This window comes from Tachypleus tridentatus, chromosome 12 (assembly GCF_004210375.1).
Source record: "Tachypleus tridentatus isolate NWPU-2018 chromosome 12, ASM421037v1, whole genome shotgun sequence".
Lineage (NCBI taxonomy): Eukaryota > Metazoa > Arthropoda > Merostomata > Xiphosura > Limulidae > Tachypleus > Tachypleus tridentatus.
In genome coordinates, this window is record NC_134836.1 from 43903120 (window position 1) to 43921203 (window position 18084).

The following is an 18084-nucleotide window of genomic DNA, read 5'->3' on the forward strand; positions in this document are numbered from 1 at the left end:
GCTGGCCATACCTGGCCGCTATGAGAAGGAGGTGGAATGTCGAATTTGTTTATTATAAGATTCTCCCTACCGTTCAAAAGCCGTATTATTTTGCAAATAAAATGAAATATAACTATAGTCAAATGAAACTAGAGTCAAATAATTAGATATAATAGAAAAAATAAACAAGCATGCAAGAAGATCATAGTGTAAATATTTATATTTAAATATTCTATTTCTTATTTTTTATTGATAAGTTCAAAGTTCAAGGTCGTCTTTAGAGAATATTGAAATAATTGGATGTTGTAAACATTCACTGATCTCTTTGTACCAGAACAGTATCAGATTTTAAAGTTTTATCTTCTTTTCTTAGAAGTTGGAATTTTCAAGGATATTATTTTCGTAATTATGTTTAAGTTACACTTTTGTTATTATGTGGAACTTAATTATTGAATGAAATTAATTCGCTTAAGCATTAATTTATAAAATCTATTATTCTTTGCTATATATAAAACAATTTTGTATATAATTGTGTTTATCACAATAAGTCTAACATAAAAGATATAACCTCGCCCAGTAACATTGTCGAATATTACAGTAACCAACCTAAAATATACCACGATTAATCTGATTCTTTAAAAATGCAGGTCTAAGTGTAAGGTTCGTCTTTCAATCTCAGTTACTTAATTATAAACACCTGGTCTTTGTTTGAGATAAATATATGTTTTTACTGACATAAATACAGAAGTCAAAATAGTATCCTTCTTCCTTTCTAACGTTTCAAACGTTAGTGTAATAAAATATTATTTATGGTAAATCTCCTCCTAAAGAAGTCCCAAAAACTGTGCATAACAGAATAACATTTAAAAAAAATGATAAGTAAATTGAATATTAAGTAAAACAGAATTCAAACAAAAAACAATTAAATGTATGTGTTACAATAATAAAAAAACTGTCTAACATCCTTTCGTTTATTTGTTTTGAAACTAAATTATAATAGAGTTAATGCGTCTCGTACTATAATTATATCCTAAAATGGGTAAGGTTATTTTCTATATTTATTATTATTTTGGTGATATGAATTACAATAATTAGCATATTGAAGCCTTCAAAATTTGAGAGGCAACTTAATTATGCTGTAAACTATCAAGTTACTAAGGTTGTTTTTAAACAATCAGAAAGGATACGTAGTTTGAATATTTTGATTAGAACGGAAGGTATGGTAGTCTACGGCTGTGAGGCACGGTAATTGGCAATGCTAGCATGACTGAATCTTTTCTCCTTGAGTGTTGGTGATTAAGAACTAATAAACGTTTGTAGAGAATCACGCTACAGTAAGTTATTATGTTGTAAGGCGTGCAACCGTATAGTGAGGTGTTTAGTGTAATTACATGTTAGTATTTCAGTTGGATGAATTAGTAGTCATGGTCTAGGCATTTATGAAGAAGCACTTAAAGAAAGGTCACAAGCGTTCGGCAACGAATGCGTCATTCTAATCTCAAAATTATACAGTACTTCTATCATATGGTCCATAAGTGCAATGTAAAATGTCACTTTCTAAATCTATGGGAAAACATATGTACAAATCTGGCCCGATGTGGCTTTGCTGTAAGAAAACACACACTACACTGAAGTGGCACGTAAAAATATTAGAATCACTAATTCATGAAACACAGTACTTCAAAAGGATCGTAAACAGAAACAGTTTCATTGTTGTTTTAGAGAATAAATAAATTACACTTTATAAACGATTATGGTTACAATAGGTTTTTGAACATAATTTATTTAAAGATAGGATTTAACAAATGGATACGGGAACAGTGAAAAGTAATTTTTTCTTATTACACATTTCTGTACTGAGAATATCCTTACAAAACTTAACGATAAAGTAAGGTATATAACAACAACAAAACAGCAAGCTTCAAACCTTACCATAAGCTTGGTATAGTTAAACTGTTCATCAAAGCTACCAGACTAGTAATGGAAAATCTAATGGGGAGTTATAACATAAGCAAAGCGCTCAGAATATTCTGTAAATATCAAAGATGGATAATTTTTAATGCATAATATAATATATAATACCCTAATATAAGCAATTAACAATTTACAAAGGTTGTACAAATACTACTTTTGACATTCTTGGATCTATTTGCCATCGTCGTTTTATTAATAATTTTCTTTTAATATACAGTGACAAGAGATAATTTTAGCTTTGAGATATTTATTAATAAAATGAGTATAACGCTTAAAATATTTTAATAAATTGCTTGTTTTTGAATCTCGCGCAAAACTACACGAGAGTTATCTGCACTAGCCGTCCCTAATTTAGCAATGTAAGACTAGAGGGAAGCCAGCTAGTCATCACCACCCACCGCCAACTCTTGGGCTGCTCTTTTACCACTATTCGTTGGTAACGCTCCCACGGCTGAAAGGACATTTTTTGTAATTAATAGAAAATTTAAATTCCACTCAACCTTTTCAGCGGTGTTGTATTTATCCAAAACTTTAGAATATCTTTCAATTAATTTCAATAACGAAGAGTTTGTTGGTTTTTTTTACATAATATTAGCGACTAGATATGAATATGAGTGTTAACATGTGTACATTAATCTAAGCAGCTCTAAGCCTTTAAAATAATCATGTGAAAATTTAAAACGAATTATCAACATTTTCGCATAAACAGTATTTGTATTGTATCATTTTATAGCAAAGACATATTCGGCTATCTACAAAGTTAACCGCAAGGAATCAAACTGCAGATATTGTAACTCTATAAACTTACAACTTTCACATCCGGGAAAATTCAGCATTAATATCTCACATGAGTTATTCGAAAACAATACATTTACTTTCACGCAATGTATATTCTACTTAAGTGTTACTTTATTTGCTCCTTACAGTAAGAATTTCGATTATACTATTCTTCCTTCTCTTTTAACCAATCGTTTTATGTATTTAAGGGCCCTGAATGGAGATACTTGAATGATTTGTCAGTTACATCTTTGTAAGCTACGCAGTAGGAAAGTGATTTCAGGCCACAATCAACAATTCGGGATCAGGCGGGAAATATTAATGTATTTGAGTCAGATGATCTACTTTATAGGAGACTATGCCTTCAAACAATAATAAATACCATCATTCAATTTCTTCGTGTCATTGAGCAGATTGCTTCAATAGCTCCCTCATGCTTAAACTTCCTACTCACAAGTAATTCTGATAAAATGTACGCCACTTTTGAGCAACCAACACTTCGCTTGAATACATCTTAATGGGCTTTGCTTAGGACCTAAGGGGATAATAAAGGACACCTGGGATATTCACATAACGGAAAGCTATTGTTTTGAATTCAAGAGGTCATACCTGAACATTATTTACAACGTTATAGGTGTTAAGCATCAGCAAATAACTAGATGTTCAACAGTTTTTTCAACCAAATCTTGATTTGCTGGTTTTCAAAGTACAAAACATTCATATGTCAAATGAAAACTGATGAGTGAGCTAAACGAATAACAAATGGTTGCCAAACTCATTGGCGTTTTAATACTTAACGCAAGATATTTTTCTTGTTTGCAGTTTTCAAGTTGCATTAGCTAAACATAAACGTATCATTCAACATAAACGACCAATGATGTTGCTGTCTTGAAACTCGAGCATTGTAAAATACATAAATGGCCAATGATGCTTCTGTCTTGAAACTTAAGTATTGTAAAATACATAAATGACCAATGATGCTACTGTCTTGAAACTCAAGCATTGTAAAATACATATAACGATTTTACAGACATATATACTCTACATTATTTTTTTAGTTTTATGTGTCATATTTGAAGAAAACACTTTTCACTTATTGTAATAATAAATTATCACGTGGTAAATCAAGGCTGTGTAAAGAAATGGACCTTTATTGAGAGAATCTAGTCCAATATTTCAAGGAAAAGTTCTTATAATTTTAATCTAAAGTTGAAGCTAGTTATGCCAAATTGTGTAGTTTAAGGAAAGACAATTATTGCTAGAATACTATAACCAGCTATGGAATGCATTAATCGATAATACAGAGTACTTTAAATTCAACACTTCACTGACAGAGTTAATTGAAAAATCTCTTATTATATTGCAATAATTACATTACTTATATTGAAACCCTTCGTCATAAACTTCCAGCATCATTGCTTTATCATTAATGTTACGTCTGAAGAAATACAATTAACACTTTTAGTACAAATGTCATAGCATGTAATGTTCAAGTCTCTTGTACACCCAATCTTAAGAAGAAAATATAGTTACTGATACTCAGGTTTTGTTGTTTCGTACGGTTAGTAAAATTCATTGTTTCACAGGACGTAATGAGACGTGTGTTTTAAAATGTATATATTTATATATCATCTCATTCTTGTGTTTAAAATCGTCGAAACACTTACTCAACAAGTTTAAAGTTTTTTGTTCTCTTTTGTGTTGAAAAAAGTGGACATGAAATTATGAATTCTGGTTAAAGACTGACTTCACTTTCCAGCACTCAAACAAGAACCGGGACTGAATATGGTATGGGAACTGGACTGCAGATTAAACACCGAGGTTCAAGCCCATGATGTTCAGCTGCAAAAGTGATAGTTTATTACAGTATTCGTTTAAACATTTTGAGTAGGTGGCGTGTATTGCTAATTATTATTATTTTTAACTTCTAATCAATATTTCTTAATTGAGGTGTGGCTCATAAAACTGTAAGTTGCACGATGTGCCTTTGTTGTTGAAAACAAACTTCACATTTATATATACATATATATGTTCTTGTATAGAGTAGTTAATAATGCACTCTAAGATCACTATGCATTAGGTCCGGCATAGGCATGTTGGTCAGGGACCGCTCAACTCCTACTTAATCCGAGGATTGCGGGTTCGTATAGCCATCACACCAAACATGTCCACACTTTCAGCCGTTGAGTCCATATATTATGATGGTCAATTGAACTATTTGTTTATAAAAGAGTTGGGGGTGGGTGGTGATAACTAGTTGCCTTCCCTCTAGCATTACACTAACAAATTAGGGACAACCAGCGCAGATAGTCCTCGTGTACCTTTGCGTAAAATTAAAATAAAATAACAAAAAAAAAACAGTGTGGATTTGATAAACGGCTTTCATTAACATTCCCAACGTATTTAATAACAAAAATTCATAATATAGTTCGTAATGTTTATGCAATGTTTCAGTAGTATTAAGACAATGTTTGCAATATAAATAAATTAAATATGATTATTATGATTTTTTTAGATTATTTAAATACACTAGTATTATTTGTTGCTTGTCCGAGCAATTATTGCGCAGGATATGATTTGTTTCTCACCAGAATTGGTATGGAGATTCATTAGGTCCATGCAGGGATGCGTACACATTTTCAGTTATCTATTTTTGTATTTTGCAGCGTTGTGGGCTGTTTTGATTTTTTCTACCACTATCTCACCTTTTGTGGATGGATCTTTACCAAGTTTTTTCTGAATCCATGAAGAGATGCTTCTTGTTTAACCAAAATAGCTCACAAAGAATTGTCTGTAAATTTTAACATTTTCACGAAGTGGCACAACGGTATGATGCAGACTCCCAACGCTAGAAATCAGCGTTACATATCCGTGGAGAGCAGAGCACATATAGTTCATGGCTTAGCTTTGTGCTTAACATTAATCAAACAACCAAACGTACAACTTTTCAGTTTAACAGTTTGTGTTTTCATGGGAGTTTTGACGTTTTAGACAAATACATTTAATAAAAGCAACTTTACATGTCCTAAGATAACCTTTCATTAACCATGATTTTACATATTTTCCACCAGGAAATAGGTACTCCAGTTAGTTGTAAAATAATGGTATTTTTCAACTTAAGTTTTTGCTTAAGTCTATAATAAGCTAATTCTGCCTTATGATAACTACCGTTAATTAAGTTTTTTGGTGCTTTGATGTGATTTTAAAATAAGTGATTAGGAAAGAAATATTTTATTTTACCTGTTTTCTGTCTCTCGGAAGTAGGAGAGAAAATCGTTCTTTCGTGTTTGTTGTTCTTATAAAGATCTTTCACTTTATAATTTGAAATATTGAGTCAAAGCACAAGGATAAATTACTTTATTAATATCGTCTGTAGAGTGTCAGCCTCTTGAGTAAAGGACATGAGATAGATTGATCTATATTTGTAGACGATGTATTCCTACAGATAGAATATTTTCGATAAAATATTTTCAATACCTTCTTCTTTGGAAGAGTCGACCGAGAAAGCAAGACAAAGTAAGATAAAGATTTATAAACACTAAAATTGCTTCGTGCATACTTTGTACAATATAAATTTAAATAAAAATGTTTCTTTATTCAAGTAGACCGAGAATATTGACAATGTCGTACTTAAACCTCCGTTTTTTTATTTTTACTGGCATAGCAAAAATACAGAAAGGAATGTAATAAATGATATTTTATATATCGCTTTACTTTGTAAATCAAAATAGTAAACACATGAAAGATATTCCAACGCATTAACGATTTCTTTTGTACAAAAGATTCAAAAATAAAAACGTACACCTATTAACAAATATCCGATAAAAAAAACGATATAGGCTAGTCAAAAAATAACACAATCTTGTTTTTTGGATTTTTCTTGAAAAATTGTGGTCGGTCGGCCGTACTTATTAATTCTAGTTGGTTAAGGCACTCGACTCGTAATCTGAGGGTCGAGGGTTCAAATCCCCGTCACGCGAAACATACTCGCCCTTTCAGGCGTGGGGATATTATAATGTGACGATCAATCCCACTATTCATTGGTGAAAGATTAGTTCAAGATTTGGCTGTAGGTGGTAATGACTAGGTGCCTTCCTTCTTGTCTTACATTGCGAAATTAAAAACAAACCAAACTAATAATTTACCTGTACATTTTAACATGTGTTCTGTTTACATAAAATTTACCTATTTTACAGTCATCTCTTACATGTCTAAATAAATAACCTATATTATTCTGTGAAATAAACCTAATTAAAGTGAATGAATCTTAAAAGACATGGTAGCCTACTTTAAATATAGTTAGATAATATTGTAATATCGTATTAACGTATAATTTTATGTAAAAGTGGGACGTTATTGCTGCCAGATATCAAAAGCGTGGTTATTTTTATACGTGAATATGTCATTCTGTTTTGATAACAAGTTAAGAGAATATTGGAAACAAGAAATTCTTCTATAAATTGGGTTGGCAATTCTGAAATACGTTTTACTTGATTAACCTCAATAAGGTTTAAATTCTTTTAATACAATACATTACAATAAAAGTTATGTTCCGAAGCGGAAGCTCAGCAGCCAAGTGTAAAGTTTTCTAATTTAATTCGTGTAAATAAAGAATTTAGTCACTTGTAGAATTATGTGTTTCTACTTAGTTTGCTGTTTAAATTGATCGAAAACTTAAGTATAACGCGTTTTGTACGTACTTAATTTTTCTCTGCTATATATGACTGAACTTAAATATAAAGTGCTAATTATCAAGTTCCCATGTTTTATATGGAGATTATTCTGTGTGAAATTGTCTCACTGCTGTATGATAATGTCAGGTACTTCACGTATATGTTCGTCAATAACAGTGACAGCTTATGTATGTTTACGATTTTATATATATATATATATACAGGTATGTGAACTAATATGGGTGTATTTAATTATGTTCACAAATTATGACCATAACCTTTTGAGATAAATAAAACAAATTGACTAGGTATTGAGATGTGATGTATTCAGTAAACAAGAGTCATCAACACAGTTGTGATGTATTTAATAAACAAGAGTCATCAACCCAGACTTTGATTGAGAGAGAAATGTGGTGTTTTTCTGTGTTTTTATAATGCAGCTGAAGAACACGTAATTTTTAAGTTCATAGTCACGTGATTGTTCTTTTATTTAATCCCTAACCTCTGAACTGTATGTGTGATGATAATTCTAGATACCAGAAGTGATCCTGAAGATCATTCAGGAAAGTAGTTGGCTAGCCCGCATCCACAGTTAGATTAGAAGGAAAGTGAATAAGTACATGACATGAGGTTGGCATAATGAGTGTTACTGTATGTTTTATTACTTTGTCAGTTGCAATTACTTTATTGTATACTATACATTTTTAACTTGTAAGATTTCTGATTGTGTTGTTTTTTTTAACATGGGCATAGCTATTGCTCTTCGTTAACGTTTAACGTGACTTTGTATCATTATTTTGATTTATTGAATTTGGATTTTGTTTCAATTCCAACTTACTACAATTTTGTTTTTACTTGTGCTTTATCTAATCTTTATCTGGTTGTTGAAGTCTTTGTATTACATTTGTTGTCATGTAATGGCACCATGCGTGTAACCTGAAAATAAGGAATATACTTTCAAATTTAGTATTGATTTTAAAAGTTAATCTTTCATTTTAAAAGTTGCTCTCGAAAATTTTGAGAAAAAGAAAGATGGTTATCATCACATTTTAACCTTTTTTCTATAATAAATATATTTATTATTTTGATTATTTTTCTCTTGATATTCATACAAGCATTTTAACTGTAGTTATTATGTCCTCGGTAAACTAAATCTACTAAAGTCGTTTGTGGATAACTACACGAAGGGTACTTGGCTGGATGTCTTTGATTTTGATAGTTTTAGACCAGAGTGGAAGCGGTTAGTTAACACTATTCAACACCAACTTGTTAATTATTCTTTTCAAGTAATGGATTTGGCGGACGTTCTTGTAACGCTTCCATGGCCTCAAATTGCGGAGAATGATATTTTTTGGGTGTGGTAACGGAAAAGGAACGTTGGAACTTTTGATTGAAAGTTGGTTGTTGTAACTATTAGTCCTGAAGTTTGTTTTCTTTCTTTTGAATTTCGCGCAAGGCTACATGAGGACTAGCTGCGCTAGTCGTCCCTCATTTATCAGTGAAAGACTAGAGGAGAGGAAGCTAGTTATCACTATCCACTGCTAACTCTCGAGGTAATGTTTATTGACGAATAGTAAGATTGACTGTACTTATAACACCCGAGGGCTGAAAGGGTGATCATGTTCAGTGTGATGGAGATTCGAACCCGCTACTCTCAGATTGCGAGTCAAAAGTTCTAACTACTCGGCTATGAAGGAACCTAGGACTAAGCCTAGGAAGAGTCCTTACTTGTTAGGCATGTTTTTTTCTTTGGAATGTATGCTAAATTAATTCTAGTAAAATTCCTGACAAAACTTATTCGATAGGGATCACTATAAGCTATTTTTACAATACACACTCATTCAGTTTTATCATGTAATGCCGACCTAACATTTTTCAATTACTTTAATAGTTTTTACAAGGTATTTTTAAGACCAAAATATAAGAAGTGAATCTAGTTTTGTAGATAAGAATGCTCTTTTCTTGTGTATTTTTATCGGTTGTGTAAACCCTCCTACTTTGATCGCTCATAAATATTTGTATCTTGAAAAGCAAACAGAAGGTACTGTACTCTAAAAGCAAAGAGAAACATATAAAAAAGACTTTCGCAAAGTTGATTTAACGACATCAAGCAGTTCACGAAAACAGAGAGATTTGAATGACTAGGTTTGGTTTTAAATTTCGCGCAAAGCTACACGAGGGCTATCTGCGCTAGCCGTCACTAATTTAGCAGTGTAAGACTAGAAGGAAGGCAACTGGTCATTAGTACCTACCACCAACTCTTGGGCTACTCTTTTAGCAATGAATAGTGGGATTGACCGAAACATTACAACGCCCTTACAGCTGATGGTTTCACGGGAATTCGAACCCGCGTCCCATGTTTTTCGAGTCGAGTGCCTTAACCACCTTGCCATGCCTGGCTAACTTTTTTGTAATTTTCTTGTATTTTCAGAGCGACTTGTATAAGATTCTAAAAATAAAAGTATCCTATTTAAACTTAATCTATTATCTCACATACTTCTATGAACCAAAAATAGTAAAATGAAATCCAAAAGCTTTTTAATCATAAAGCAATAGAGTAAAAGTAACTATTTTCAGATTAACTTACATTGTCAACTTTTCTTTAACTGTTTAACATTTTCATCTCCAAAACGATTTTTTTCATAAGCTGGATGTCAGATTTATGACCTGCCAAAAGGTCGCGAAGATAAAAAAAAAAAACGTCTTCTTGAGTCTGATTATGTTTGTCTTCTGAGCATTAAACTTAATCTAGAAAATATATTGATTTGATTTCTTCCACTTACGTTCACTCTGGTTCGTATTATACAAAAATAATATCAGATTGTTTGATGAATTTTGATCTTAATATAACACAAAAAAAATACCGTTCACTTTATTCAGTTTGGGTATTTTTATATTCATTTTTTGGCGTTTTAATTTCTTGCTAATTAACTTAAAACTATTGATTTCGTGTGAAACACTAGACAACGCTAGTTGAAAGTTTTAAACTCCAGTATTGAGCTTTGCAAAAATAGTAAAACATGCAAAGTAAGCGGGCACCGATAGAACCAACTGTACCAATCTCACCTCAAAAAAATATTAAATAAAAATGTAATAAAAGGTACATTGGAAATTAGCGCGAAAATTAGCTAAGTCCTGTATATTTCGAATTAACGAAATCATAAATTGACTTATCTAACACTATTTGTTTTTGGTCGATTATCATTTGTATAATTAATTAAGGGAAAATGAGTGATACTATTTATTTCCTTAATGTTACTTTCGTCATCCGTTGGAACAACAATGGATCTACGGATTTTTAATGATAATATCCAGAGTTCGGTTCCCCGCGGTGGACCCTGTAGATAACACTAATGTCGCATTAGTGTAATACAAACAAATAAACAATGTTAATGGCATTTATATTACTTGATTGAAATGTTTATTATGTATAGTTCTATTAATTTTTGGTTTTACATTTCTTGTTATAGAGATTGTCTTATATTGTTAGGTTCGTATGTGGATTTAATAATAACTTGAATATATTTAACTGCCAGATTCTCAAGGGATATTATTAGGTTTACAGCTGAAAATATCGTCAACACTTTAAATGCTTAACCAATGAAAAATTATTATGTTTATAATAAAGAACATAAAAAAGCATATTTAATTAGTTATTCTCATTACTGAAGCGGTGTAGACACAGTATGGCCCTGTGGTTAAGGCACTCGATTCGGCATCCAAAGATTGTGGATTTGAATCCCCACTACACTCAACATTCTCGCTCTTTCCGCCGTTAGGGCGTTATAATGTTAGGTAAATCCCACTATTTGTTGGTAAAAGAGTAGCCCAATAATTGCCTTCCTTCTAGTTTTACGCTGCTAAACTAAGGACGACTAGTGCAGATATACGTAGTCCTCGTGTAGCTTTGCGCGTAATTCTAAACAAACAAAAACCGAAGCGGTGTATAGTTTTAAACTGCGTGTGTGTGTTTTCGTATAGCAAAGGAACATCGGGCTATCTACTGAGTCCACCGAAGGGAATCGAACCCTGATTTTAAGTCAGTATACTTTCCTCTGTAGTAGCAGGGGACAGGTTTAATCTCAGTACTCAGTTTGTTCCAAATAAAAGTCGACATTAATAAACAAAAAATTTAATACACTTGTTTGATTTTGTGTTTCGCTCAAAGCTACACGAGGATCATCTGCGATAGCCTTCCCTCATATAACAGTGTGAGAGCAGAATGAAGACAGCTTGTCATCATCACCCACCAACAATTGAGCTTGAACTCGCGACTTTCGGATTACGAGTTGAGTACCTTAACCATCTACCTGTCCATGCCGGGCTGTAATTCACTTGTCGACAATAATTAGTGATACTTGATATTTATTCTTTTAGTACTGCAAGTTGATATAATAAATATATATGGTCGATATTAAAAATTCATGACCATTTAACAAGCAGTAATTTAAACTACTCATTCATCATAAAAACAATCAATTTGATGTACGTATAGAGATGACACAATAAATATAGGCAAAATGATGTCTACCTTTTTTTTTAACTTTATATAAAATTCCTCGTTTTGAGAACATACCAATAACATTAAGTAGCGAAGAAAGCAGTACTTCAAGTGTGTAGGAAATAATGAGAAATATTTCAATTCTTTATATGTAAGACTCTGTATTTTTCTAAATTTAGACTAACTTTGAAAAAAACAACACGAAATGATGTTAGTTGTAGTATAATACGACAATAATGTACTGTGTATAGATTTATTGTAACACAAAAGTTACAGTTTTTAGAATATTATCTTTCTTCATTATTAATATAATTTTAATCTTCAATTTTTATTCAGTCAACAAAGAAATATTGAAAATAATTGTCTCAGTTTAGATATTAATTATTGAAAAGTGAAACAAACATTTCAAATAAATAATTACAATTATTTTACTACGTATGTGTTTCATATTCAGTATCGTATTCACGTGTATTCACGATTTTCGTTTATTTTATGAAGTTTGAAAAATAAAATTTATTCAAAGTTTAATTTAAGGCTGTCACATCCGATAACGTTTGTTTGTTTTTTGAATTTCGCACAAAGCTACTCGAGGGCCATCTGCGCTAGCCATCCCTAATTTAGCAGTGTAAGACTAGAGGGAAGGCAGTTAGTCATCACCACCCACCGCCAACTTTTGGGCTACTTTTTTACCAACGAATAGTGGGATTGACCGTCACATTATCACGCCCCCACGGCTGAAGGGCAAGCATGTTTGGCGCGACGGGGATGCGAACCCGCGACCCTCAGATTACGAGAAGCACGCCTTAACGCGCCTGGCCATGCCGGGCCTCACATCCGATAACGATTTCGTAGGTTTAACCCGTTCTTAGGATAACCATTTGATTAACAGAACTATTTTGTTATAGGAGGAGGATCGAAAGGGTGAAAATAATAAATAAGTTTTATTTTGCACATTATTATCTCATGCGTAAACTACAAAATATATAAAGTTGCGATGTCATGACATGCATTAAAACATTTTAAAATTGTTTGCTTTACATAGGCAGCGTGATCAACTGAAAATGGATCTCATCTGGATTGTTTTTTGGTTTTTGAATTTCGCGCAAAGCTACTCGAGGGCGATCTGCGTAAGCGGTTCCTAATTTAGCAGTGTAAGACTAGAGAAAAGGCAGCTAGTCATCAATACCTACCGCCGACTCTTGGGCTACTCTTTTACCAACGAATAGTGGGATTGACCGTCACATTATAACTCCTCCACGGCTGGGAGCATGTTTGGTTCAAAAGGGATACGAACCCACGACCCTCGGATTACGAGTCGAATTTCTCTTTAACATGCTTGGCCATGCCGGGCCTTCCAATCTGGTAATCGTATGTCCCAGCGCTTTCCAATAAAAAATATTAATGCTCTCAAATTACAAAAATGTGTTCAGATATGGATTTATAATTTCCATATGCAGAAATAACCGTTGTACCTAACGGCATTGGAAAGCAAAGAAATATGGAACAACACGGGCTCCAGGACCATCCACAAAGATACTTTCGAAAAGTTTCAACCCTGCTGTAGGAAAACGAAGTGCAGCGCACAATCTTCTGACAGGTGAGAATCAACAAACACAAAGTTAAATGGCAAAATCTCTCCATGTGTCCAACGAAACAGTAAGCAACATATTCAAGAACGATCATCTTCTAGAAAAGCAACACAAATCAAGTATACACAAGTTATCTCCTTGACATATTTGTTTAATCATCGCATAGCTCGAATAGCTCGAACGTATTTATAATGAAATGGATATTAATGCTATTTCTTACCGTTGTTTGTTTGTTGAATTTGTTTGTTATGAACACGGAAAGTAGCTAGTCACCACCACCCACCGTCAACTATTGGACTACTCTTTCACCAACGAATAGTGGGATTTACCATCACGTTATAACGCCGACACAGCTTTGAAAAGGCGATCATATTTGGTAGACGGTGAATGTACCCACAACCAAAGTCGAACGCTCTCAATCACTTGGTCATGCTAGGTCTTGTTGAACTTCACGCAAAGCTACTCGAGAGCTATCTGCGCCTACCGTTCCTAATTTAGAAGTGACAAAGGAAAGACACCTTGTCAACACCAAGTCTTGGGCTCTCCAATAAAAAATTAGAATTGACAGTGATATTGTAATACTCTCACGGTTGAAAGATTAAGACTTATCGGTAATGAAAATCGAACCTGCAATCAACAAATTGCAAATCGAGAGCCACTTTATCACCAGACCGTGCCAAACATTTTATAAGAAGACATATATATCAAGTCGCCAGGCACAAAGCCTATGAGTTTATGTGTCATAAGAATGTTGAAATAGGCCCTTGGAAACTGTAGTTTCTGTTAATATAGATTGATCACGAAAACACAACTAAGAAACGTTTTGTGCTTTGACACGAAATTGTTGCGATTAAGCCTTTTCCAATGGAAACTATGCAAAGAAACTGTTGTCAAGATGTCTGTTTGTCAGAAAGAGTAATACCAGACTAAGGAACATAGATTATAACAATTTAGTGAAGTTTCAAAATAATTTTATATACATTCTCAACCACTACATAGTGTTTATCGTTTAATAAATGTAGTGAAGTCTATGTTGATGGGGAAGAGGGGGGAACGGCATGGCCAAGCGTGTTAAAGCGTGCGACTCGTAATCTGAGGGTCGCAGGTTCACATCCCCTTCGCGCCAAACATGCTCGCCCTTTCAGTAGTGGGAGCGTTATAATGTACTGTCAATCCCACTATTCGTTGGTAAAAGAGTAGCCCAAGAGTTGGTGGTGGGTGGTGATGACTAGCTGCCTTCCCTCTAGTCTTACGTTACTAAATTAGGGACAGCTAGCACAGACAGCCCTCGAGTAACTTTGTGCAAAACTCAAAAACAAACAAACAAACTATGTTGATGGGTAGGCTAATATTCGCTGAAAGATAAACTTACATAATGCTGTATCATAAAGCTTGTTTTAAGTCCTACTTTCATAGTTCCTGTTTTAATGAGCTTTAATCGCATTTTTATTACTTTCCTTTTTTATTTTGTTTTAGTTAGCTATGATCCATTTTTCATGCGTACATACCCAGTAAGTTCCATATAGAAATTTAGATACGCATTATATAGTTATGTTAGTAGTATCAAAATATATTAGAGATTTTCTAAATGTTGTTAACCAAGTGAATTTGAGAGAAAAACTAAACGCTGTTAAAACAATAAAAAAAAATCACCATAGGTAATATTTTACTTTCTGTTTATTGCACTTTACTGTGCAAGAGACCAATCAACGGTACCAGAATCTTGATACAACAGAACGGAAAAACTTTCAGCTCCTAAAAGTAAAATTATTTCAGAGCACGACAGGAATTGTAATAGTAAAACATCCGCAGTGACTTTGCTAGATGTAGCGTCATCACACTTTAACGGGCACAATTTACGATGTTTGTGAAACACGGTGAAGATTCAATGTGGGTGCTTTTGAAAATATTGCATAACGCAAACCATCCATCACCCAAAGAATGTGCAGTAAGGTTTTGCTCAGTGTGTGAAACTACAAAGCCAGAATACTAAACAAAAAAAAAAAAACGTTATATATTTTTTGCTGTGATATCAGCTGTTGTACACAAGTATGGACGTTTATGTAATTAAATAAAGAATTCCACTATAGTAAGTATATTATATACACTATAAGTTTATCAAGAAGAGTTATTGCATTTAACCCAATGGGCCAGGAATCTATCAGAAGAGTATCTGCACATAATATCAAAGTTTGTTACCAACAACATTATAACCAAGCGATTAGATGTTTCTAATTCAAAATCTATCTTGAAAATAAATTTCTTCTAAGTACTTCCGATCATTGCAAGGCATTGATAATGGAAGAAACCTGCAAGTATTAGTTATTTAAATACACTGGTCACTGTGGCTCCTTTTAGAACTTCCCTTTAAAAAAGTACGTATAAACAAAAATTAATATTTGAACTTGGGTTTCTTTTCTATATTTATTTAAAACATTAGTTACGGCCCTCTTCAAAAACCTTACATAAAATTGAAATAATTTTCACGGTATTAAATATTAAAGATGGAAAAAATAAGATAATTAGTCCAATGTTCCTGATGAAAATCACAATAGCACTCAGATATTTTCTTCCGCAAAGGTCTGATAATTAGTGGTGTGATTTATATCATGAAATTAATACGTATATATATACACACATACAAAGAATTCCAAAGAATGGATGTGTGTGTTTTTCTTATAGCAAAGTCACATCAGGCTTTCTGCTTAGTCCACCGACAGCAATCGAACTGCTGATTTTAGCGTTGTAGACTTACCTCTGTACCAGCGAGGAACTCCAAATAATGGACGCAAACATATTTTTAATGTCTATAGACATAACATCTCTCAATATAGCCATTTTATTTCATTAAATGTAAATTACGGTGTTGTTGAATTTCTTTTACTGTCTGAAAATTTATTGCCCATACTAACAGAAGCCGACATTTTCAATAATGACGATAGTTGAATACTAAATACATATTATTTTAACATAAAGTTTTAGTACAACATTTTCTTAATCTAAAGATTTATGTCAAAAGTATAGAATTTCAACGAGGACGGCAGTTAATTAAGGTGTTTATCATTGTGTTTTTCTTAAGCAATGGTTACTTCGGTAGCGATAAAAACATAACAGCATAAAGCACACTTCTAGCTATCCGATAAATAATATTTATTAAAATTTATATATTACGTGTATCTGAAGCTTTTTATGAACTGCATTTGGCTCGAGTGTAGAATTGGTTAAAGATTCGATCATTAAATATCGTCCTTTACACTCCTGTCAGATGCACTCATAAAATACTCAAATACAGAACAGTTCACTCAGTATCAAAGCTATTTGAAATGAAATATCTCACTATCAAAATACACTTTATTTTTATAGAAAGAACAGTGGTGTAATAACAGTATTTTTCAATTATCTTTGAACGTCGTATAAGAAAATAAAGGAACCTCTTTGTAGAAGAAACAAAGGAAACAATTTATTCAGGTATACATTTTAAGCGTGAGAATTCATTTGCTCAACAGAATGGATTGATGAATACATAAGTACAAGAAGGTGATTATAATACATGTATTTAAAATGACACTCCAAAGTAAAATGTGTTACAGGAAAATAAATACATTGTTTCCTTTTGCAACGTTAGGTTAAAATTATTTTTATGTAATAATTTTGCCTTACATAACATTCACCAATACGCTCACTTTAACTTTCTTATATTGAGCTTTACTATTATTTTGTTTTTGCTCCGTTTTCGGGATATTTAGAATGTTCAATAAACATTTAGTAAAATCTGAGAATTTATTTAACAATGGTGTTGTTTGCTTGTTTTATTTTTAATAAATTATTCATAAGTAATAATTATTATTTTAATGGAATGCTTGAAATGAAATGTAAACATCTCAAATTTTGTTCTTAATAGTGTGAAATATAAGTAATATAATCACTTTTAAAATCACCATGAAGTCTCTTTTCCTTATAAGCAAAGGCTCCAAGTTATGTTTCTAAGCATCTTTTACACTTTACATTTTCTCTCAAGGGGAAATAACTATAATTGAACGAAGGCACCTGTATTACCACACATAAGGATATTTAAACACGGGTGTTCTCTATGTCAAAGTCTCCAGTATTGTAGCTCAAGCCAATTAGTTTTACGTTAGTTTCCTTGCACTTCAAGCCGTAGTCGCAAGATGTTTCTTCTATCGTTCCACTTGATTCTGGCAAGGTAGGACTAAGTCGTTGAGCCTGAAGCAGAAGAGGTATTGACGCTGGAAACTTTAGAGAGAATAAATTATTAGATTTCCTTGGAATAGCGGTAAACAATTGAGTCGTAAAACACAACATGAAACCAAAACGAGTAAAGTACGATATGTCGTTAACATATTTTGTTTTTCTTATCTTAATAAGCATAGGTTTTTAACTTTACTGTAGATATGGATATAATGAATATTTAGATAATTTTTATTTGAAACTTTAACATCATTTCTATATAGTAACAAAGTATGTTTTTTCTACTCGAAAATATTAATTTGCTTAAACTGCTAAATATTTATACTTATTTGAGCTTTTTTCTCAAGTTCAAAAAATGCTACTAAATTAAGTTAAGGATAGT

At 32.5% G+C, this 18084-nt stretch overlaps 1 protein-coding gene across 3 annotated transcripts in view; it reads right to left on the minus strand.

Annotated features, from left to right (window-relative positions):
* Positions 1-16943: 16943 nt before the first annotated feature.
* The window catches only part of LOC143233149 (nephrin-like), an 80029-nt gene continuing 78888 nt past the window's right edge, over positions 16944-18084 (minus strand). For 2 of the 3 annotated variants that reach the window (XM_076469092.1, XM_076469091.1), the window contains exon 11: positions 16944-17747. In XM_076469092.1, the coding sequence (XP_076325207.1) occupies positions 17565-17747 (183 nt within the window). In that variant the 3' untranslated portion in view covers positions 16944-17564. The remainder of the gene's footprint in view (positions 17748-18084) is intronic. The other variant, XM_076469093.1, reaches the window with a different exon arrangement.